Source organism: Monodelphis domestica, chromosome 2 (assembly GCF_027887165.1).
Source record: "Monodelphis domestica isolate mMonDom1 chromosome 2, mMonDom1.pri, whole genome shotgun sequence".
Classification (NCBI taxonomy): Eukaryota; Metazoa; Chordata; class Mammalia; order Didelphimorphia; family Didelphidae; genus Monodelphis; species Monodelphis domestica.
The window spans coordinates 116,698,962-116,724,835 of record NC_077228.1 but is presented as its reverse complement, the minus strand read 5'-3'; the positions used below and the strand labels follow the sequence as shown (position 1 = coordinate 116,724,835).

The 25,874-nt window shown below is 36.3% G+C and overlaps 1 protein-coding gene across 1 annotated transcript in view; it reads right to left on the bottom strand.

The window, feature by feature from the left end:
- Positions 1–25,874, bottom strand: part of HHAT (hedgehog acyltransferase) — a 560,175-nt gene that overhangs the window by 466,722 nt on the left and 67,579 nt on the right. Inside the window, exon 4 of the mRNA XM_001366441.3 lies at positions 4,758–4,871. Coding sequence (XP_001366478.2) covers positions 4,758–4,871 — 114 coding nt within the window. The remainder of the gene's footprint in view (positions 1–4,757; positions 4,872–25,874) is intronic.

Below are 25,874 nucleotides of genomic sequence, written 5' to 3'. Positions count from 1 at the left end.
CAAGATTACTGTTTATTTCTGGCTTTTCTGGTAGACCAATGATTCTCAGATTGTCTCTCCTTCCTCTGTTTTTCAGGTCTGTCACCTTGTCATTGAGATATTTTATGTTTTCTTCTAATTCATTAATTTTTTGGCTTTACTTTATTGATTCTTGCTGTTTTTCAAGATCATTGGTTTCCGGTTGCTCAATTCTGGTCCTTAAGGCTTGATTTTCTGCTTTGATATTTTGGCATTCAGCTGTAATTTTTTGGTTCTCTAATATAATTTGTTGGTTTTCTTTTTGAGCCATTTCCCACTTCTCTTTTCAGAAGGCTTCCATCTTTCAACAATTTTCATTTTTTTTTTTTTGGTTTTGCCTTTGTTTGACTTTCGTCCAGAATTTCCTCTGTAGCTTGAGTTTTTCCTCCATAAAAAGTTTCGAGCATGACAGTCTTTTTTTATTTCTTGCTGGGATTTTGAGGTTCCTGTGCACAGTTAGGCATTTTTTCTGGATGTTTTCAGTTCCCTCTTTAGTCAGAAATCAGAGTCTGCTTAGCAGGGTTTTTTTTGTGTGTGTATGGAGTTAATGAGCAGGCTCTAGGTTTTCCTCAGTCCTTTGCAGCTTTTCTTGGTGCCTTCCTCCAGGGGGTGCTCAGTGTCTGCTCTCTCTTGCCTGCCTGGTTTTCCGGTTTAGTTACTTTTGGGGGTGGGCCCCAGCAGACCTGGTTAATTCCAAAGGATCCCCCCCCAAAAAAACACACTCCCTGTTCATTCCAGAGGGACTCCTGTCTCACTCCCTGGCTCCAGGGGGCGCACTGGCTCTGGGCACCTGAAGTCTACTCTCTCTCATGTCTTGAGTTTTTCTGCCTTGCTGCCTTGGGGGGGGGGGGTTCCCCTTGCTGTCCTGGTCAACTCACAGGGGCGCAGAATTACCCTGTCCTTGCTTCAGAGGCTCCCCTTGCTCATTCGACTCAGCCTGTGCTGGCCCCGGCTCTGGCCCTATAGAAGGAGGTGGGGCAGGCTGGATCCGCTCACGTTTGCATTTGGGTGGGAGCCCTTCCCCCCTCTTATAGGCTGGTAAAGCCTCGATCCCATGCACCTTCACTGCTGGTCCCTGCTCTACAGCTCCTCTGTTCCTCTGATATAGATTCTTAAGGTCTTTTAGGGTGATCCTTATTGGTGTATGTTGGTTTGTGTCGAGGAGAGTGAGTAAGCCACGTTTAGCTAGCCTCCATGCTTACCCAGAAGTCTACCTGTGTTTTTTTAAGGCCACTTCAGCCCTGGAATTCACAATTCATCAATACCCTCAGTCCCTGTGGTGCTCTCTGATTGCAGGATGGATGGCATCTCCCAAAATCCCTACTTCCAGCCATCTTTATTTCACACCAATCTGTACTCCTCTAGAATTCTCTGTTATGCACACTGTAGATTACCTTCCCCTCCACCACCATCCTTTTCTTACCCTATCATAATATAATTTTATCTTCCCCTATCATAATATAATCTTCATAAGGACAGGGGTCATCTTTATTTTTTTCCTTGCATTTGTATATCCAGCATTTAGCACAATGACTGACACATTATTTGGGTGAAGTAAACATATGTTGGTCAATTGATAAGAGAAGATTGAGAGAAGGGAATGTTATTTTTCTGCCCCCGGTTTCTCTGGCCTCCTTCAAGATTTATTCCACATCTGGGGCAAAAATGGGGACACTGATGCATTGTTAGTGGAGTTGTAAACTGATCCAACCATTCTTGGGGGCAATTTGAAATTATGACCAAATGGGCTATAAAGCAATGCATACCCTTTGACTAAGTAATACTACTACTAGGTCTGCATCCCAAAGAGATTTCTTAAAAGGGGGGAAAGGATTTACTTGTACAGAAATATTTATAGCTGTTGTTTTTGTGGTGGCAAAGAAAACTGAAGGGAGGTCAATCAATTGGGGCATGGCCGAATAAACTGTAGCATAGGATGGTAATGAAATACTATTATGCTGTAAGTCATGATGAACAAGATGATTTCAGAAAGAGTTAGAAAGAACTTCATGAACTGATGCAGAATGAAATAAGCATAACCCAGAAAACATTATACACAGTAACAGCAATATCATAGAATGATTAACTGTGATAATTCTGTGGGACTTATGACAAAGAAAGCTATCCACTTCCAAAGAAAGAACTGTTGAGAGTCAGAATACAGATCAAAGCATATAATTTTTCAATTGTTTGTTTGAGTTTAGGTTTGGGGGTTTTTGTTTTATGAGATTACTCACAAAAATGAATAATATGGAAATGTGTTTTGCATGATAATACACATATAACCCAGATTGAACCATCTGCCAACACTGGGAGGGGGAAAGGAAGGGAAAGAGATGGGAAAATTTGTACAGAAATTTGTTATTACATGTAATTACTAAATATATATATATATATATATATATATATATATATATATATATATATATATATATATATATAAAGGAGACCCATCCCATATCTGAAGGAGCTTTTCCTGGTCCCTTCTCCTCCTGTTTTTGATCCCTTTCCTCTGAGATTGCCTACCATTGTCACTTTATATATTATATATATATATATCTATATATATATATCTTTTTACAGGTTGTCTCTCCATTAGAATGTGAGCATCTTTTAGGGTAACCTTCCCATTGATTTGCATAATACTTGGCATATAGCAAGAATTTAATCAATGTTTATTAATTTACTATTTTATGGGAAAAACAGAGAGGGTGGTAGTATTGCTTGGTAGGTTTGGAACTGCAAGAATGGCCAGTGCCAGCTTGGAAGGAGATTCCTAGAGGAAGGCCCTGGAGATCTGTGAAAATACCTAACAAAGGGAAGTTTTTAGAAAGAATACAGGCCAAGTAACAGAATCTAAATCCAATTCAATTTCAATTTATTAGAATTTATTAGGCATTTACTATGTGCCAGGCACTGTGTTAGGTATTTTGGAAACTGTTAAATTGATTGGTTGGACTTAATATTTAATTTGTGGTCACCAAGGAATTAATTTCTAGATCCCAAAATGAATTACTAAAGTAAAATGGAATTACTGGTACTTTATTTACAATAGAGGGAAGATCTTAAAGAAGAGAGAAAAGGGAAGAGAGAGAGAGAGAGAAAGCTATGGCTTCCTCAGAGCCAGGTAGAAATTCTAAACCCTAGCCAGGGGAAAGGAGTTTCAAGACAATGGGCCTTTCTCACCTCCAGAAAGGCCATGGAAACTAAGTCAGCCTTTACACTCACCATGGTGACCATCTAAAAAGAAAGCAGTCTGAGGTCTCCTGCATGAGCTGCTCCAGGGGTCCAGTTCCACGGCCAAGTGTCTTCATTCCAAGTCTGAGTGTCTGTCTTCCAGTCTCTCCTCAAGTGTCTCTCTTCTCTCCAACTCTGCGTGTCTTCTTCCAGTCCAACTCCAAGTGACTGAATGATCTTGATCTCTCGATCCATCCTCTATTTAAAGACCTTTTTCTCTAGTGTCACCTCCCCTAAATTTTTACGTCTACCAATCACAGCAGATGCTCCTCTCCAGGACTGCCCACTCAATGTATGAAATGGGTGATCACACCTTTTTTAGTTAGTTATACCTTTTGTGGTTAGTTAACATCTTTTTTGGTTAGTTCACCTTTTGTAGTTAGTTAACATCTTTTTGTAGTTAAAATGGATAGATCTACTTTAAATACTGAGTTAACACTTTGGGGATTAAAATCTAAAAATAGACCTGGGATTACAATTTTATCTTCACTATCAAGAAAGAGCTAAGTACCTTCACTGTCACATTCAGGAGAAAGCCAAATCTAATCTTCACAATACAAAGTCAAACAAGGTATCCCTTAAAATTTTTATTCATAGTTCCAAAAGAAAATTTAAGACATAAGTCCCTATAATTCTTAAAATGGGAGAGAAATTTAAACATTATAGGGGTAAAAAAAAATGTTTTCTACCCTAGTTTTTACAATTTTCCCCAAACTCTCTCTTCTAGCACAAAGCTAAATCCTAAGTCTACTAATCCCCAACTTAAAACTCATTTCTCTGAGGCACAGAGGCTTTTCAAAAGACACTAAACACTCAACTTCATCTTTTTTTTAGGATGAACTTTAAAATTATGAACAAATACGGTATATGTTATAATGGAATACTATTACACCATAAGAAATAATGTATTGAGTGAGTTAAAAAAAAACCTAGAATGATTTAAATTAACTGATGAAAAGTGAAGTAAGCAGAACCAGAAGAACATATACAATAATAGAAATACTGAATGATTAACTCTGAAGGACTAAATTTAATCCCAAGGGACTCATGGTGAAAAAATGTCATCCACAGCCAAAAAAGGAATTAAGAATGTTACTTTTTTTACTTTATTTCCTTCAAGAGTTTTTGTATTATATGTGTGAAATGTGTCTTTTTTCACAGCATGAGGAATATGTAAAAATGTACTGCATGATAGCACTGGTATAACCTATATCAGACTTTTAACCATCTTGGGTTGGAGTGGGTGGGAAGAGAGGGAAAGAATTTGAATCTCAAAAGGTCAAATAACAAATACCAAAAATTGTTTCCATATATAATTGAAAAAATGTTAAAGTTAGAATAACTTTAACATTTTTTCAATCAACAAAAAGAATGCAATATATAAAATTGAACAAAAAAATAAGAAAACTGTCCTGTCTGAATATCCGCCTGAATTTCTTTGTATTTCTTCTGTTTTAATTGGATTAGCTTAATTAATGTAATTAAGATGTTTTTCTACTTACCTTTCTAATGAGGAGCATGGCAACTTGAGATATGGCCACATGGCCAAGAAAAAGCCAGGCCAGCTCCTTCTTCCCCCATTCTGTCCAGAAGCTCCATTCAAAGTCAGTAGGGTCCTAAGGGGGTCAATATAGGGATTTATTAGATGGTGGTTTAGGCCATGGAGGCAAGCAAGGTTGTAAGGAAGTAAAAATACAAATATTCAGGATATTCCACTAAAAGAACATTTCACGATTTGTATACCTTATACATAAATTATTTCACTGAATCTTTACATAATCCAAATAAAGATTGTATTATACAGAGAGTATCATTCCTACCCTAAATGAGAGGAATTTGGAGGTCAATGAAGTTAACTATCTTGCCTAAGAACAACCACTAAGAAGGTAGGAGAGTCAGGATGTGAACCAAGGCACTTCATTTAGGACTTAAGCTGCATTTTCTTTTTATCATATCATGATGTGTCATACTAGTAGAATTAGCAAAACTCAGAATTGCAGAAAAAGAATTAAGAAATGTAGTTTAAAATTTTTCAAGTACCCTAACTTGAACTCATTTCAGTCCATCCTTCACATAGCTTTCAAAGATCTTCCTAAAGCACGAAGTTGACCATGTTAATCATCCTGCCTTCTCCCACTTAATAAACTCCAGGAACTCCCTATGACCTCTAGAATAAAATAGGGACTCAGGAAATTGTCATAAGGTCTCATTAACAGGAAGCCAATAAACTTGGCACCAAAAACATTGATTTTAGGTAAGTTAATTTACCTCTTTGAGCCTCAGTTTTATCCTTTGTAAAATGAGGGAGGTGGATAAAATGACCTATAAGGTCCCTCTCAGCTTTAACATCCTGTCTAACAAGAGCATATTTCAAAAGACCTCAGAGTCTTGCTCACATAACTGATTCATTGTATGACGAAAGGTATCCCTCTAAAGGAAAAACTTTGCTCGCCAAACTTCATGCTTTTCCATTTAAAATATTTACTTCAAGAAAACTGCCTCCCTAAAAAAGTAAAGCCAACAAGTATAAGAGAAGGACTTCAAACTACAGATATATTGACTTGGGCTGTAAAAATATTGACAAATTTTCCTCTCTGAGCAAAAGTTCCACGGGTTTCACACTTAATTTCCCCCTACTTTAAAGCAAGGGATCCTTGCCCATGTTCAAGGTCAAAGAAAGGGACCTCAAATAAAGGTTAGCCTTTTATTCCCCATTATTTCCTCTTTCCTGACTCTACCACAGTATCATGTACAGGTAGACTATGGAAGGCACTGCAGAAGTGATTTGGTCCATTCCTTCTCATGTTATAGATGAATATCCTGAAGATCAGAGTTTAAGTTACTTGCACAAGGTCACACAATTTGTCAGTTAAGAAAGTTAAAGTCAGATCTCAAATTCTTGGACTCCACCTGCAGGACTCTTTCTATGACACCATTGCCTCTCAATAACAAACCTCTTTAGTCTATGCTATAACAGCCCACGGTAGTACATACAAGAACAAAACTAAAGTGGGCATATTCTAGCTAGGGAAAAATATGCTAGTATCAGGGAAATATTTATTCCATGGAGAAACATTTGTTTGAAAGTCCCTAAACAATACAAACTGTGCTGAAACTTCATATAATAAGAAAACCCTTAAAAGTTCATTCAATCAATGAGCTAACATTTATTAAGCACTTACTCAAAGAGCTTTTTAGCTGATATCCCTGCTCTAGCATTTCTCTTCTTCATTCCATCCTGGATGCTAACTTCAGGACTGTTCTTACCACATTACTCATTTGCTCCCTTAAAAACTTCCAGGGGCTCCCCACTGGCTATCAGAAAATATTTAAACTTTAATCTGATAGTCAAAACCTTTCAAGATCTCACCCTTTGCCACTTTTCCAAGGTTGCATCCTATTGCTCCCTTAAACAAGACCTCTGCTCTCCCCACAATGATCCTCCAAAAGCACAATGCACAATCCTGCCCCCAAACCCTTGTCCGTGTTCTCCCCACCACCTGAGTCTCCACCTTTTCAATCTACCAAATTTCAAAGGTTCTGCTCAAATCTCTCCTTCTACAACAAGGCTTTCCCGAATCATTTCTGTCTCTAGTTCTCTAATCAAAATTCTTAAGAAATTTACTATCTTGGACTTTTCATTTCACGTTTATCATGTTTTACATATGTATCTAAACATTTATCTTTTTGCTTTTCTCCTCAACTTAGAGTACATTTTTCACGGGTAAGATCTGATATCTTTGTCTGTTTTGTACATTTTAAGTGTTCCCTATATAGTGATTGATTCTAGAAGGTCAGGGCAATATACAAACATTTGGATTTCTATTGACCTCTCTATAAAAGATGTTATATAAAGAAAGTAAGTTTAGATTTTTATTGCTTAAAATTTCACAAAAGCATAAACTTTTTAATATTCCCAATACAATATTCTAACATTTAATGCTTTTATCTGCATTTCTATATCCCAAGGCACCTATGAAGGGCACACATTTTTTCTTTTTTTCTTCATAATCTTTTTTTTAATTTTATTTAATTAGTCAATTTAAAACATTTTTCCTTGGTTACAAGAATCATATTCCTTCCCTCCCCTCCCTCTACCCTTTACCATAGCCGATGTGCAATTCCACAGGGTTTTACATGAGGGGCATACATTTTTCAAAGGTGAGTAAAAATCATAATAGTACTTTTCCAAAGGGGTGCAAGGACAGGAAGAGCAACATATCATTTTTCCTATCCTAGAAAGCTTCACTGACCAGTTCTGCTGACACTCATTGCAACTCACCTTGATACCGTGAAGGCAAAAATTCTTAAAAAATGAGATTTCAAAATGAAAATTTGAAGAGAGATATGGAGTAAAAAAACTATGTAAAAAACATCCACTCATCTAGGATTCTATACTAATTATTACAGGCAGGAATCAAAGATGCCTAGGGACTTTGGTCCCTAAGTTTCATGTTAGGGTAGTAAGCTTTAATGCTCTTAATTCTATTATTACAATTATAACAATAAAAATAATGGCTAACATATAGATTGTTCCGAAAGTCTTAGTAAAGCTTTAAGTGACTGAGATTAAGATACTGAGGTTTAAAGACTTTTGGAACATCCTGTATGTTGTTAATAATTGTTAAAACTTTAATACCTTGAAACTGAGACTTCTGGAATACCATGTATATCACTTTACAGAGGATCCTTGCAACAACTCTTTTGGTTAGGTTCAATTTTTATATGCATTCTACAAATGAAACTGAGGCTTTAAAAGGTTAAATAATTCACCCAGGGACACTCAGTTAATGTGTCAAAATCACTCTATAAACTTAGGTCTTCCTGACCCTAAGTCTAGTACTCAATCCCCTAAACCACCTAGCCATTTCAATGAACAATTTTATTTCACCCAAGTCCTACTTTAATGGCGCATCATGGTATGGGAATGGCCCTGGGTTCTCAAAGGCTATGCCCACTGGTTCTATCAATTTGGAAAGGTACCAAGATGAGTCACAAAAAGTGTTAACAGAACTGATCAGTACAGCTAATTTGGAGAGGAAGAATAAGAGTTGCTCTGCTGTTAGGAAACCTAAGTTCAAATCCTACCTCAGATTTTTATTAACTTTATGACCCTAAACAAAGTCACCTACCCACCTGGAATCTCAATTTTTTTTTCATCTGCAAAATGACAGACTAGATGCTTCCAGAAGTCCTCTCCAACTTTAAATCTCACAACTATATCTTATGACTATAGTTCTGCAGTCCAGGAACTAGCCTGGCTAAAAATGAAGAGGATATCACCATGAATTTTTCAGCCACAAGTAAATCTCCAGCCTCCTAAATTATAGGAAGAGTTTTCTTCACAATGACCCTGAAAGCCAGTTTTCCTTTCACAGACAGGTAAAGTACAGTCCAAGAGGTTTCAGGGATGAAATCAAAATGAAGAATTGAGAGAATCAAGTCTCCAAACTTTAGTTTTTCTCACTAAAAAATCGAGACCCTTTCTGCTATTGCATATAAACAAAGCTGATGTTAAACAAGACAAAGGGAAGAAAGCAGAAAGAGTTTTAAGCTATAAGTATAAGCACATAATTTTTCCCCCAGTTGGAAGAAAGCCTGAGACAACTGAGAAGAGCATGTCAATGGAATGAAAAAAGGTTACATCATGGCAAAAATCCAAAGCACCTACTGAAACTTACTCATGTGAAACAGACATGTATCCTGCAGCTGTGGTCAATTACACCAGTTGTGCAGTTCATTTTTAAGGAACCAGATTCTCCCAGGGCTTAGAGGGAAACATTCATGAGTTCCCACTCACCGCAGAAGCTTTGGTATGGTGTCTGAAATAGCTAGCCTGGTATAACTGAAATGATTAGTCCTGAAACTCAATAATTTGTGGGACGTAATGGGAAAGAGCCTCCACTTCTGTGTGATTCCCTTAAAGTATGAAAGGAAGGATAACTATGAAGACTTGGGTCTACCCCAGTTGCTCACAAGGCTGTTACAAGAAACATTGGCAGCCCAAATTCTTAAATGAGGTTTTGACTATCCTCAGGTTCTTTCTTTTCCTGGTATGTGTATGTATATTAATGAAAGGATCTGAATTCTAAACTACTGGCTAGGTATATCCACTTCATCACAAAACAAGGGTTAGAAAAAGGAAAAGAAGTGATGTTCATGTTTCATCTTATAAAGGAGTCCAAACATACTAAACACTATTATTCTATACTCTTTCTGCTAATCTTCTGATCATTAAATTAGCTATTTTTAATTCTGTCACCATCAATTTTTAAAGATTATATTGGATTATTTAATGATGCAATCATCTTTGCTCTACAAAGTTATCACATATGTCAAATACATCAGGACCTGGCAGGCTTTGTTTGAGGGCAGTCAATGTGATCCCACTAATCTTATGCTATGGGCATTGAAGTTCAGAAAGCTGGGATCCCAAATTCAAATTCCTGACTGTTGCAAAGGAGATCTAAAGACGTGGAAGTGGAGTTATTAGATGTGCTAAATGCAATTTATTTGAACTTTTTCTGAATTACAAGAGAACATACTGCCAATACCAGGAAGGCAAAGATTTGGGGAAAGATCAAAAGAGTTTCAATCAACAAACAATTATGAAATATTTACTTTTGTAGTAGGCACTGTATTAAGGGCTAGAGTTTCAACAAAAGGCAGACTGGCCCCTGCCTTCACAAAGCTTATATTACTCCTTTGCAATAAGCATTAACCTATAAGCTGCAAATATCTTTATTAGTTAGGATCTAGATAGGTGAATTTTTGCCTTCTTTTTCCAGGAATCACACCTCTAGGTTACTTCTTACAGTCTCTCCATCAATCAATCAATAAACATTGATTAAGCACCAAATATGTTCCAGATACTGTAGTAAGCTCTGAAAATACAAAAAAGAAAAACAACTCTCAAGAAACTTAAAATCTAATAGAACCCCCAATGGGTTTTGCCCTCACTCCCTTTCTAGCCCCGCTTTATATTTGTCTTATCTCATCAGAACATAAGTTCCTTGAAAGCAGGGAGAAGATGGGGGGATTGTTTTAATTGTATTCCCAGCACTTAGCACAGTGCCTACTACAAAAAAAAATGCTTAATAAGTTTTCATCAATCTATTTCCATAGATATCTATTTATAAAAGATATCCTGAGATGTTATCATATTATAAGAAATTAACTTTGCTCTCCAACAGATGAACATGTGATGTGATAGGGCCTACAGTTTGGTTTATCCAAAACTGTTCTTCAGCTTTTCTCCAAACCAACACCTAAGGTACCATCTCTATCATCATCTTCCTGGTCACCAAGGCTCAAAATCTTATAGAGACCTTTGATGCACATTGTCACCAGTGTTATCTTTACACAAAATCTATTTCATTGAGTCATGTTTTATTTAAAAAATGCTTAATGCATCCATTGCCAAAAAGGCAAACTCCAGACACCTTGGACTGACGTTCTCAACCCTATATAGATTTTTCCCATTCTACTTTCCCTTCTATAGTCCCTTGATGGTTGGCTTATTTGAGCACAATAGAAAGAGTACTGGATTTGAAGTGAAAAAGATTTGACAATTATTAGCTATAAATTGGGGCAAGTTATATATAACCTCCTGGATTCTCAATTTCCTTATCTGTGAAATGAATACTAATACCTGTAGTATTTATATCATAGGTTTGCTATGAACCCCAAATAAAACAATGTTACATAAATTTTTGAAAATTTAAAGTATTTTACAAAATATCATGTACTATTAATAGTATTCTAACCATAATGAGAAGTTGAATGTCACAGTCAAGCCAAACCAACAAACATTTATTAAGTGCCTACTCTATACCAGGCATGACACATGCTAATTTATACTGATGGAGCTCAAAATTGGCCCAACTATTCTTGAAAACAATTTGGAATTGTACATTAAATATTAGTAAATTGTATACACCTTTTGATCCCGAAATACTACTACTAGATTTATACACCCTGCAGGAAGTACCTTAAAGTACAAAAAGTTCCAGGTGCACAAAATTATTTAGAGCAGCACTATTTATAACAAGAAAAAGTTACTTCAAATGGACTGGGCCTAAAGTTTTTTTTAAGGGGCATAAGAATATACTGTTATTGTTGTGCCATAATGAATAACAAATATGGATGATTCAGAGAGAAATGTCAAGATTTCTGTAAAGTACTGCCCCCTTGCAAATACTGCAATGAAATGATGCAGATTAAAGAAAGTGATGAAAGAAAAATAAACAAAAGAGCTCCAACAATGTTATTGAATCTACTAACTAGTCAACAAGCTCACATCAGCTATAAGAGGCAACTCTGGTATCAAACTATCAAAGTTAAAAGTCCACATCCTTCTCTTTTCTGGTGGCAAAGGGAAAGTACAAAAGTAAAAACTTATACATACACTGTCAGATGCAATCATATTATTGGCATTTCATCAATATCAAATTAAGTATAATAATGATATATCATATCACTTATTGCATAATTATATATTCTGCTTAATTAATAATCATTAACAACTTAATAAATTGATATAAAACAAAAGGCTTCAATAAAACCTATTAAACATAATTAATTAATAACACAGCATTTATAAAATTCTTTTAGTTTTGCAAAGCACTTTACATATGTTAATTAATTTGATCCTTACAACAATATTGCAGGTAGGTACTATTATTATCCCAATTTAACAGATGAGGAAACTGAGACATAGAAAATTTGTGTCTGGTCCAGAAATATATGTAGCTAATTATGTGAGTGGGGTTTCTTACTCTACTTTCTTACTCTAGGTCTTCCTTACTACAAATCCTGTAATCTATGCAATGTTTCTATCCTACCTGTCTACATTCTACTTAACTGTTTGAAGAGTAATTCAGGAAGGTACTGTTTGGATATTTCTTAGGAAATTAACTGCTTTCTCAGCTGCACAAAAGGCCACTTACTAGGGAGAAGCCGGAACTAATCAGTAGGCAGTTGGGTTTAGACTTGCTATAAGAAAGTAAAGTTAGCCATAAGAATTATTTACACAATAATAACAACACTATCAAGACAAACAAATTTGAAAAAAGTAATAACTTTGATCAATGTAATGACCAGCCATGATTCCAGAGGATTAGTGACCGATTCTCTTGGCAGAGAGGTAATGGACTTAGGGTAAAGATTGAGACATATGGTTTTTTTATATAAAGGCAATACAGGAATTTGTCTTGATTGACTAGGCATAATTGTTGTTAAAAGAGTTTCACTTTTCTTTCTTTTTCAGAGGAAAGAAGAAGGTAGGAAAAAAACAATTTCTGTTCACTGCAAACAATTAATTTAATTGTTAAGAAAAAAAATAAAAATATATACAAAAGACACTAACAGTTGAGAGGAAAAGGAAAAGTCTTGAAGCAAAAGATAGGATTTGAACAGGATCTTACCAGAAAAGACAGTCTATGTGGCTAAAGGTAAGGAGAGAATACATTTCAGGTATGGGGGATAGCCAGGGCAAAGTCACTGATATGAGATGAGATGAGATGAGAGATGGAAGATGGTGTTGTCTGTGGGGAATAGAAAAAAGCCTTTTTTAACTATATTGCAGAGTAAAAGAGGAGAAATCATATCCAATGGGGCTAAAAAAAAGTATAGTACCAGATTCCTTTTTCATCTCTGTTTATATAAATGTTTCCCTTTTTAAATAATCATTTTAGCTATCATCTCCTCCATCATGCCTCCCCTGATCCCTGAATTGAAGAGTCATCTCCCCATCACTGTCATGTTCTAAGCCCTCTTCACCTAGGAATAAGCTACATGATCACAATTTCAGCTCAGAAGCAAACTAGAAATAGTATATAGTATTCCTTATAGTGGATTCCTAAACACAATTCTGTATGCCCATCTACTTAATGACTCAAAATTTCAGACTGTGCAAGTTAGTTATTTTTATATGAAGACAGATTTAAAAGGTTCTCATATCTAGAAAGGTTTCCTCTAATGCTCATGGGGAGCAAGCCCAATCTCCAAAGAAGGAAGAAGGCTAATTTTGCACCAAGGAGGAACTGCTCTGTGGATGAACCTGACAAATGAGTCATTTATCAATTATTGAAGGGATTTTCTTTTTCTTTTACCAGATGCTTTGTTGTTTCTAAAATAACCTGAGCTAAATAAATTAACTGCACATGATTTCCAGAGTCAACACAGTCTTCCCACTTAATATGCTCTCTGATATTAACTATTGCCCTAAATGTCACTTTTTTCCTCTTAAAGACAAAGGCTTCAATTGATATCTTCTTACTTGTATGTGAAAAGGTATACAGAGTATTCAAGGAGGACCAGGATCTCTGGTGTGAGGGCTTGCCAATTCTTTTCAGGACTGCTCATCCATCTTTTGTGTCCACCTTTCACCCAACTCTCACCTAGAGAGCTCCAAGAAGCTGTAGCATGAGCAGTGACCACACTTCAATAAAACCCTCTTGGAGGATGGTTGAATGTAAAAGACCTCAAACCTACTAGTAAGTTGGAAGGATGTCTACCTCATGTATGTGAAGACTTCCCCCAGTGGAATTAGAGTATGCCAATAATTTGTTCCAGTGGCCGTTAAGGCAGTTGATGTAGGCACTATGGCATGCACAAAGTTTGATCAGACATCAAAGATGCCAAAGTCATCCACTGCATACTGGGCCATCACCAGTCATTCTGACTTTTGTCTTGCCATTGGATTTTGATGACTGTGGAAAAGTCACACTATTTGGTGTAACTCTGCCTCACCTAAATCCAATTCACTCATATAAGACATCACCCCATAATGTCATTGATCTTTTAAAAATGAAGGACAAACAACAACTTGTGTGGAAGAGAATGCCAAACAATAGTGAAACATTAGTGAGACCAGTACAAACTAAATAAGGCAGGGTGTATCATACCCATTCCCTTCTTTATTCCCCACAAACACACAAACTGCATTAGGTGCCAAGAGTTATAGTTCAGGAGGGACTGAAGAATGACAGGAAGAAAAGAAGCAACTTCTCAAGAGAATATAATAAAAGACAATAATCTCTAAAGTTAGGAAGTATTATGGCCTTCTCTAAAGTTATATAGTAACTACTATCTGTAAAAATGTAGCTATGGGCTCACTCTCTACTCCCAAATATTTCTGTATTAGACAAATCTTCCATGGTGTTGTTAAATCAATCAATTAATAAGTATTAATTGAGTAACTAATAAGTAGTAGGTTTGGGGAATACAGGAAGAATGAGATAATCCCTACTCATACAGAATTTATATTCAAATATATTCCTTTTCTTAGTACTTTACTGATAAATTCTTGTTGCTTCCCAGTTAACACCTCTAATGATAGGAAGGTAACAAAGAAATAATTATGCAAAACCAACTGAGTTGGTGACTACATCTGACAACATATGAAATATCAAGAGTCCACTATCTCTTTGTCAATAGAAAAGAAAGATGTTTACCATCAGCCTTTTGGAATCCAGATTTCTCCTACTCTTCTAGTCCATCCTGAAATTCCATTTCCCATTTCAATGATACTACCAAAATATGAATATAATAAATGTTGGAACTGGACAAGAATGTGGAGGGCACCTCATCCAATCCATACCTGAAAGGGTACTCCTTCGACAATAACTCAACAAGTGTTTATAAACCTTCCCTCCACCCCCTGACAAAAGATCTCTAGGAATGAGGAACTTGCTACTTTCTAAGGTAGCCCATTCTATTTTAGGTAATTGTAAGGAAATATTTTCTTTATATTTAACTTACATCTGCCTCCTGTGACACCCATTGCTCCTAATTCTATCCTTGGAGGCAAAAAAGACCAAGTCTGATTCCTATAAAGTTGAGACAAAGAAATAAATTCCTGATAAGTCATAGGTTACATAGACAATCTGGGTGGAGGGAGCAGTCTTAATAGTTAATTTAAACCAATAAAAAACTCTCAAATTGCATATGTAGCCTAAAAATATAAGTGCTGAGGATACCAAGGAGTGACCAGGAAAAAATAAAACTTACAGAATGAAGGTCTGTAAGAAGATTACAACTTTCTCATAGTGAAACAGCTGGGAAAAGCCAGGAGGAATCTCCTAACTCCAAAATCCCTGTATCATGAACAACATGTAAAGAGAGCTCTAAGTTTTGGAAAGTGTTTAATAATAATAATAGCTAGCATTTATATAGTTCCTACTATGTGCCAGGCACTGTGCTAAGTTCTTTACAATTATTATCTTAGGAGATAGGTGCTATTTTACCCCCATTTTATAGTTGAAGAAACTGAAGTAAATGGAAGTCAAGCAACTTGTCCAAGTTCATACAATATCTGAGACCAGAACTGAACTTGGGTCTTCCTGATTCCAGGATAGGACTCTATCCATCATACCACTAAGCACCTAGTGATGTACATTATCTCATTCAACCCTCCATGCACTATAATACAGGTAAGGAACCTGGGACTACAGAGAGGTCAGTGGCACAGCTGCTCAGGTTTGGGAGTAGGATAATCTTGGCTCAATGTCCAGAGCTCTTTCTATCATATCATGACTCCTCCATCTATATCACAAATTGTATTATTTACATAATAAAAAGTTATCTAATATTATTATTATGTGATGCTATAGTGGCTACCTTGAAGCCAGGAAGACCTATGTGTCAAGTCCTGGCTCTGACAATCCTGGTTATGTGTCCCTAGGCAAGTCATTTCATGCCTCAGGGAACTCGACAACTCTCCAAGATTATAAACTGGGGAGAATATGCCATACTACATTGGAAGAAAGAGTTTCCACCCCTTTTACTAATAAAAATCATCTGTCTAGGGGGCAGCTGGGTAGCTCAGTGGATTGAGAGCCAGGTCTAGAGATGGGAGGTCCTAGGTTCAAATCTGGCCTCAGACACTTCCCAGCTGTGTGACCCTGGGCAAATCACTTAAACCCCATTGCCTAGCCCCCACCACTCTTCTGCCTTGGAACCAATACAATACTGCTTCCAAGACAGAAGGTAAGGGTTTAAAAAAAATCACCTGTCTATACCAGATAAATATATAAGTAGATAGACAAGACAGAGAAAAGAGGCAGAGACACAGAGAAATAATGATAAAGAAGTGGGGGAGAGAAAAAGAAAAAGAGACAGAGAGAAGGGGAGTATATACTCATATATATGTATATAAATGTGTGTGTGTGTGTATAAGGTATTCCCCAAGGTCTTAGTGAAATTTTAAGGTAGTAAAGCCTAAGATTTAAACTTTTAGACTTTGTACACACACACACACACTGCGTATAATTAGATGAAAAGAAAACTATTAAAAATCTAATTTTCTTCTAAGGGTTAGTTAACAAATTCAATTTTTATTCATTAGCATTTCATAATTATTTGTATTTAAGGCAGAAAGTGATTCATTTCTTCACCTGTAACTTAATGCCTCTGCTTTTTCTATTGTTGTTTGGTGTCCTATAACAAATAGCTTACACATAAGATAATAAATCTAACTAGAATAAGACAAGAGAGCCACATCAAGGTATAGTGATAAAGGACTAGATAGAGTCCTATATACATAAATATATATTTGTGTGTATCCACATGTGTGTACATTGTGTATATGTACATATACATTTACATATCTATATTATCTATTTATGTCAAACAATACAAATGTCAAAAATAGGCATATATTTCAAACTATATCACATATTATAATCTCCTGCAGTTTACATATTAATATTTTCATGGGCAGACACCTGAAAAGATTGGAAACTGAGGGAAAATGGATAGAGGAGAGAGATTGGAAGTGAGAGAGAGAGAGAGAGAGAGAGAGAGAGAGAGAGAGAGAGAGAATATAAAGACTCAGAGACAAGGAGTTAAAAAAATATGGGCTCCATCGTGGATGGAATTGAGAGAGGGCTCTACACGTGCCCTCAAACTTTTATTGGAGAGTTTAGGAATGTGGAGTAGGAGGTAGCTAATGAACATGTGACATGGCATAGGTTTAAACATTGGCTCAATTGACAATCACATAATCAAAGAGGAGGTTAATCAAACATGTGACTTGGTAAAGAATGTGGCCTAATGAGGTGGGAGCTAGGACCCTGCGGCAAATATTGTCCTGCTCAGGAATTCTTTTGCTCTTTAGACTGAAGATTTGGAAATACAATAATCAATAAGTAACATGACCATGAGTCTAGTATATGAACACATAAGATACAATATCAATACACCAATAATTCTTTCAAGATGCTAATATACCTGATATGCTACACATTTATCAAGTCTGTGTATATCAAATTATACATACAAAATGCCATATATATCAAACCATATATTATCTGATTGTATTCATATAAATATATCAAGCTCATTGTATGTCAATCAATTTTCCTTTCACTCCTAATCCTTGGCTTTTAGCCTCCTCCTCTATGGTGACCGTGTAGCCTATACATCCTCTCTTTGGAGAAGGGCTCATTGGAGGAACCAGAATTCTGACTGCTGCTGACCAACACCTCCATGAAAGGTCACAAACATGGCTCAGTTTTCCTGTCTTTAAAATGAAGGCATAGAACCAAATGACCCCTGCGGCTCTCAATATAAGATGATGATGATGATGATGATGATGATGACAATGACGACTATCTGAGTATGCAAACACATCAAATAAAACTTGAGGGAGGAAGAGGAAGTAATATAGGAAGAAATAAATAAGATAGAAGGAAACAAAATTCTACGTCTCCATCTCTGGGTTTCCTTTTGAGTTGTCACCACCTAAAAGTCCACAAGGGGTCAGTCTCTACCTTCTAAGACAGTGCCTTTGGCATCTCAGCTTCTTTGAGTCCCATTTCCTCTCTATATCTCAAGTCTATGTTATCTGGAGTATGTTTTTATTATATGATGAAGAATTTCAGATAGTGATTATTCAGAGTTTTGATTAGTACCAGGTAGATAAAATTGACTGGATTTTAAAACAATATTAAATAGACAAGTACTCTTGTAAAAGCATAAATTAGTCTCCCAAGGCAGTGCTTCTTTATGTACCTTTTTACTTTATCCTCCATCCTTGTCACCAATTCCAAATTAAGCCTTGTAGCTTTCCCCCAAGTTTCTGATCTCTGGAAGAAGGCTCTTGACTCAAACCGGAGTTCTACCACTTGCATTTTTAAATGCTCAAAGAATTCACTCATATTATAATCACTCAGATATGCCTCTGTGACCTTGGGCAAGTCACTTGCCATTAATGAGTCTGCTTCTTCACCATTTATCTATAAAATGCAGGAGCTATACTAGATGAGGTTCATTACAGCTTTAGATCATAAGGATCTAGAATCCTTATGAACTGCTTTCTTATTCCCTCTTCTTCCTGACCCTTGAACGGGAAAGGTTTACGGTCAACATTTAATTGATATCTTAGCCATCTCCTAATTATGAAAAAGAGTCTCTGCCTCCCAGAAAACTGTATCTCTTCTCTCCTATGTCCCAGATCTAGCCTTCTCCCTTGGGAAAACTCAGATGCTCATTTCGCTTTTATTTTAATACAAAGTTAAGTAAAGTCTTGTATACCTCTATAATCCCTGCTTCTGGGAAAAATAAGGCTGTTAGATCACTTGAACTCTCAGTTTAGAATCAATGAGCCCCCAAAAGGTTGAAATATGAAGAGATACTAGTGTAAGAAAATTGTGAAGAATTAAAGAGATTAGGATAGCAAGTGGTCAATTGTGGAAATTAAGTGAATCACACTGACACCATCTTGTGACTTAATTCTGAAATAGTGATGTAGACAAGAAGAGCCATCTAACCATTCATGCAGTGATAGAAGACAAGCAATACACAAAATATTAAATTTAATTTAAAAAGGAAGAAAGTTGGGTGGCTTCTCTAGGGAAGACTTTTGTCAAGACATGAACAGAAATCACCACGATGAGAAGAAATGAAGAAGGATCTTCATTAGTGGAAGCTCTACTAAGCATACAAAGAAACACTTTGCTCTATAAAATGAGTGATAATAATGTATCCTTTGCTTGAAGACAGTAGAATAGATCAGGTGATCCTTAAGGTCCTTTGCAGGTCAATATTCTATGATACTATGGTTATTTAATGTTATGGTTATGCTAAAGAGATTCCACCCTTTTCCCTTCAAATCCAATTGGTCTTTAAATCTCCATAAAGTTGTTCTCCATGCCTATAGCGACCATTTTTAAAATAGTATCTGTGATTTCATTGGCATTAGGAAATTCCAATTAAAACAAATCTGTACCTACTTTGCAACTTATTATCTTAAAGAACTGCTGGGGCACTGAGTCAAATCATTATCAAAGATAGGGCTTAGACATGTTTTCCTGACTCCAAGGCTAGTTCTCTATCCAATACTGCAGGCTACCTCTTTCATGAAAACCTTAAATCCCCAATTTTCCAAACTTCTCTTGAATTCAAACATTCCAACCATAGACCCTACATGTCACTGAAAATCCCAGAAGCTCCAATATTTTAGCAAATAGCAACTGAAGAAACTGAATCATTTACATGTTGCTAATTAAAAAAAATGTCAAAAGACCAAAAGCCACAAATATGGAGAACTGTGGGCTACAGAAATACCATGATAACTCATACGAGCCTATACTAGGTATGCTAGCCCATAGACAGTTATCTACACCTACACGGGTGGTATAGCCAGGTGGTGATTACATTGGGTGTATGTACCAACACTAGCCTTAAAATCTTTGCAATTAAGGTAGCAAAGCAAAGCTGACTTGCCAAATGATGTTGCTTCAGAACACTTTGTTCACTGTATCAATCAACCTGCCCTCTTCATTCCTCCTTAGTTTCTGATCTTTTTGTCTCCTTCCCCTCCATTTATTGTTCTTGTTCTTTAAGAACATCATTTTTACCCCTTGATCATCAATTAACCATTGGACCTTTCAAAAGGAACATCCCAAAGACATCTCAGGCCCAATGTTCCAAAAACTGAACTCATTATCTTTCCCCCTAAACCAACTCCTCTTCAGAACGTCCCTATTTTTCTGCCAAAGGTACTACCATGCCTCTACTGTTTCAGATCTGTAATCCTGGCATTAACCTAAACTCTTCATTCTTCCCACATATCCAATCAGTTGCCAAATTCTGTTGGTTCCACTTCCACATCTTTGGCAGGAGTCACATTAGAACCTTTGTCACTACTCACAAAGCTACTACCTTGGTTCATGTCTTCATTACCTCTAGCCTAGATTTTTGAATCAGTCTCCTCATTTTTCACTCTGCCTCAAATTTCTCCCCACTTCAATCCCTCTTAGAACTATCAAAGAAATTTTTCTTAAGAGCCAATCTCATCCTGTTACTCCACTACTCAATCAACTCCAATGGCTCCCTATTACCTCTATGATGACATATAAACTCCTCTATTTATTTTCCAAAGCCCTGCACAGCTTAACTCTAGCCAATATTTCCAGCTTCATTGTGTATTATTCCCTCTGGTTCACTCAATCAAGCCAAACTCACTCCAGTCTCTGTGACTTTTAAATGGCCAACTTCTGAGCCTGGAATGCACTCTCTTCTTATCTCTGCTTCACAAAGTCCTTCTCTTCATTGCCTCATACATAAAATCTTCCTTGATCCCCTCCCCAACTGCTAGGACCTTCCCCTCCAAAATATCTTGAACTTAGCTACTTGATGCATGTGTATATCCATATTTATTAACTATATATTTATGCCATAGTTATTTTTATATGTACTTCTTGCCTTCTGCAATAGATTGCAAGTTCATTGCAAGTAGGGGTTGTTTCATTCTTTTTTCCTGAATCCCCAGGCATACTATGCCTGACAGGAAGCTTAAATAAATATTTGTTAAATGATTGATTTGAGCCTAGATCCCCTCTCATCTTCTCCAGAATCCTACATATGAGAGTGATTATGAGACAATGTAAAGTCTTTAGCACAGTACCCAGTAGATATTATCATTTAATAAATGTTTATTTCCTTCCTTTCTTATCTAATTAAGATACTTAAGATGCACATTCATTTGTACTAAAATGCAAGTGGCCTATTCCCTTCTTTGAGATTTCTCCAAAAGCATCTCTATTTAGTGAGGGAAAAGAGTATTTTTATAGAAGGTCTCCAAGTCTAGCTGGAACAGGAACGGACAAAGAAAGCCATCAATCTTAAGAAAGCTTCATAGAGGAAGTAAGGTTTAAAAAAAAAAAGCAATACCCCTTAGCAAGTGAAAAGAACATGTCAAGTAAATCAGTGCTCTTTTGGAAAGGGTTCAAAGGCAGGAATAGGACAAGTGGATACAGGACAAGTGATTTGGAGCAATAATGCCTTAGAGGAACAGAAAAGGTGGATGAGGGCACAGAGTAGGCTGAAGAATTTGAGGTAGTCCAGGGCACCCTCAGGAAGGGCTTTGAAGTTAGGGTGAGGATATTGGACTTGATCCATAGGGTATGAGTAAAGTTTATTTAATAATTCTCATAGAGGTAGGCTGCCCACAAGCTGTGCCTTTTATCTAAGGGTAGTTCTTCTGGGACCTTAAAAACTAAAAAGAAATACCACCAGTTCTTCTTATCTTCAAAGAATAAACCAAATTGAGGACTTGGCACTCTAATATGAAGCTTTCATTACTGTCTTGACTTGTCCCCCCAAAGCGATTCGGACCCTGTGGAGACACTTGAATCCTGGAAGATTGGCATAACTTATTGTGTCCCTGCTTAGATGCAGAGAATACATCAAATCATCATCTCACAGAGTCAGAAGAAAATGATCCAACTAATAAAAAGTAAAATGGAGTTTCCTGTATTTTTAAGAAACTGAACTAGGGAAAATTACATGAAGACACCTATTCAGGTAACTTTTACAGCCTAAATTTCAAAAGCATAAAAAATAAAGTCTACTTTCCATTCAAAGAAATGTCTTCATCCAATTGAATCACAAAGGAATGCCTTTCATCCTCTGGAGACTGCAAAAATCAACTCTAATTAAAACAACTCTAAGATATCATTTCACACCTTTTAGATTGGCCAACATGACAGAAAAAGGAAAACGCAACACTGGAGGGGATATGGAAAAATTGGGACACTAAAGCTTTGTTGGTAGAGTTGTGAACTAGTGCAACCATTCTAGGTAATAATTTAGAACTATACACAAAGGGCTATAAAATTATGCATACCCTTTCACCCAGCTATAAATATAACCCAACTATATTATAGCAACTTTTTGTGGTGGCAAAGAATTGGAAACTGAGGAGATGCCCATCAACTAGGGAATATCTAAACAAGTTGTAGAATATGATTGTGATGGAATAGTATTGTGCTATAATAAATGATGAATAGGATGGTTTTGGAAAAACATAGGAAGACTTATATGAACTTGTGCAAAGTTAAGTGAGCAGAACCAGGAGAATACTGTACATAATAATAGCAATATTGTAAAAATGCTCAACTGTGAAAGATTAGCTACTCTGATCAAGACAATGACTCAAGACAATTCCAAAGCATCCATGATGAAAATTGCTATCTATCTGATGTGTTGGAGAGTTTATGAGGAAAGCTAAATGGATTTGAAGTTAAAGGATTTTAGTTGTACTCCTGGCTATTCTCTTTGCATGACTTTGCTCAAAATACTCCATCTTTGGGGGACTTAATTTCCTCATCTGTAAAATTAAAGGATTGCAGAAATTGATCAACTGTCTCCTTCCAACTCTAGATCTATGATGCTTTTGTAATGGGAGTTTGAAACAAGTACTTAGTATGGTGTCTCTCCAAATGGACAGACTAGAAAGCTTATTTTAGGAAGAATCATGTTAAAATGTAAGGGAAGTACCTTAAAGATATGATGAAGTATTTGTGGACATTCTGTAACTGGTTCAAGTCAATTAAAAATATGATGGACCTTTATCTCTTTGACTACTTTTGGAGATAACTCAGACTAATTGTAGTTAAGGATCAGGCTCATCTGGAAGTTATTCCACATCTAGATATGTACTTGGTAGAATCTATAATTTATAAACACTGAAGTTCTCAACCTGCTACTCCAGAGAACAATGTAGTATTGGAGAGAGTATTCCTCCTAAGGTTTGGGGGAAATGCTGATTCTTTGGTCTTAGTAAATATCTTTTTGTAAAAGCTAATCAAGAAAGATCTCCCAATTCTTCAGGTTACACTAGAACCCTAAAGGTCAATATGGTAGGCCTGTATCTGAGAGAGATATTCACAGCACAAGCAATGCACCATAATTCTATGACTTATTTTATCCAAACCTTCAGTGTAACAATTATAGCACTTAACAGTGATATGTGTTTGGACAACAATTAAGTTATTGATTAATTTTTTTAATTGCTATCTACCTCCAAAGAGAACTGATGAACTCTACAAATGAAGGCATTTTTTTTTACTTTGTTTATTTTTCCTGGAGTTTTGTGTATGTTTTCTTTTGCAACATGGCTAATATGGAAAAATTTTTGGGTATAACTCCATATGTCTCATCAATAACATATTACTTGTCTTCTCAAGGAGTAGAGGAGTCAGTAGAGGAGGAAAAATTACAATTTTGATGAATATTTTTAAATGTACATATAATTGGGAAATATTTAACAAAATAAGTAAATATGGTTTTTAAAAATCTCTAATTCTTTTTCTTAGAAAATTGCTCTGTATAGATATGCCTCATTTTTTAAAAACAACTAAAGGAAAATCTAGATTAAAAAAGATAAATTTGAAAAAAAATTAGAAAATGAGGGAGTGTCCATCGATTGGGAAATGGCTGAACAAATTGTGGTATCTGATGGTGATGGAATACTATTGTGCTGAAAGGAATGATGAACTAGAAAAATTCTATGTGCACTGGAATGACCTCCAGGAAGTGATGTATAGCTAAAGAAGCAAAATCAGAAGAACATTGTACACAGAGACGGATACACTGTGGCACAATCTAATGTAATGAACTTCTCTACTAGTATCAATGCAATGATCCAGGACAATTCTGAGGGATTAATAAGAAAGAATGCTATCCACATCCAGAGAGCTGTGGGAGTAGAAACACAGAAGAAAATGTTGACTTTAAATGATCACTATTGCAAATAGTAATAATATATGGAAATAGGTTTTGAACAATGATACATGTAAACCCCAAAAAAAATAAATAAATAAAAAGATAAATTTGGAGATGATTATTTGTATTACTCAATTCTACATTTTACAATAAGTTTCAAAGAGGCCTCTAAAGAGCAACCTCCATGGGCATTAAAATATTTTTTTATAGTCCATTAATTTTTGCCTCCTAGAGACACAGTATAACAGTGGAAAAGAACTCTAAACTTAGTGTCCAAAAATTCTCCATTATTTTACTATCTTCATGAATTTTTACCCTTTTTGAGCCTCAATTTCCTCATCTGAAAAAATTAGAGGATAAGACTAAATGACCTCAAAAGACCCCTTCCAATTTTAGATCTAATAGTTCTTGAAATGGGAAATCAATGAAACACAAAAGCTCAAAGGTGAATTATCACTAAAGATCACTGAAAGTGAATCAAAAAAAATTGGATTAAAACTGTTGAAGCAGAAAGAGAATGCCTAAGGTCAAATTCTAGTTTTGTCCCTTGCTTCCTAAATGACCTCTGAAAATTCAATCAGCCTCTGAGTCTCAGTTTCTCTCATCTGTCAAATGAGGGGGTTGGACTAAATGGCCTCTGAAGTACCTCTAAAACAAAGCTGGTCACTCAGGAAAACAAGCTTTGATATACAAAAATTCAGATCAGAAACAACTTTTCCCACAATGGTAGGTAGTTTGGCCACAATCCTTTATAAATGAATACATTTACTCCATAAAGCAAGATATATGTATATACACTTTCCATCAAGAGGAGAGCTTCTCCCCTGTGGCTTCAGCAGTCAGGAAAGAGAAGGGAAAACGCCAGGCTTGAAAGCAGTTGATAACATAAATCAGAAAAAGCATTTGGCTCACACCATTCCAGACACTACCCCTCCTCACCCCCCTTAGCATAACAAAGCTTCCAGAAAACACCACAGCTCTAGGATTCTGCCAGAAGCCTGGGGTACAAAGTGTTTGCCCTCACACAGCATAGAAAGGCAGATGTTGGAAAAAATGAATAAACTGAATATGAAATCTATGCCACATGAAGTCCAAATAGTGTCCTGATATCTCTTTCAGCTACTCAAGTTTCCCTGCCACACACAGCTTTCTTGGCAAAAACAAGCATCCTTAGCATCTCAGAACCACCAGACTCAAAGATAGGAGATCTTTCCTGGATTGTGGCAGATTCTCACAAAATCATGTTACCAAAAAGCAGGAATCTTGCCAGAGATCAGGGAATAAGGTTGCTGGTCCCAATCTACTTCTGCCCTACAAAAATTCTACTCTGGTCAGACTGATCTTGCCACACTGTTCCCAGAATGCTCCTTGTGCATTCTCGTCTTTGTCATTTTTGCTTATCTCATTCCCTTTTGGAATGCCCTCCTGCCTATCCAAATCTTACCCATTTTTTCAAGGTTCAGTTCTGTGAAATCTTCTTGACCAATCCAGAACAGAGTGAGTGAGCTCTTCCTCTCTACCTTCACATGGTACTTATCTTTGGTATATTGACAATTACATAATGTCTTGAGACATCATTTGTTTTGTTGTCTTGTGTTGCTGTTTAA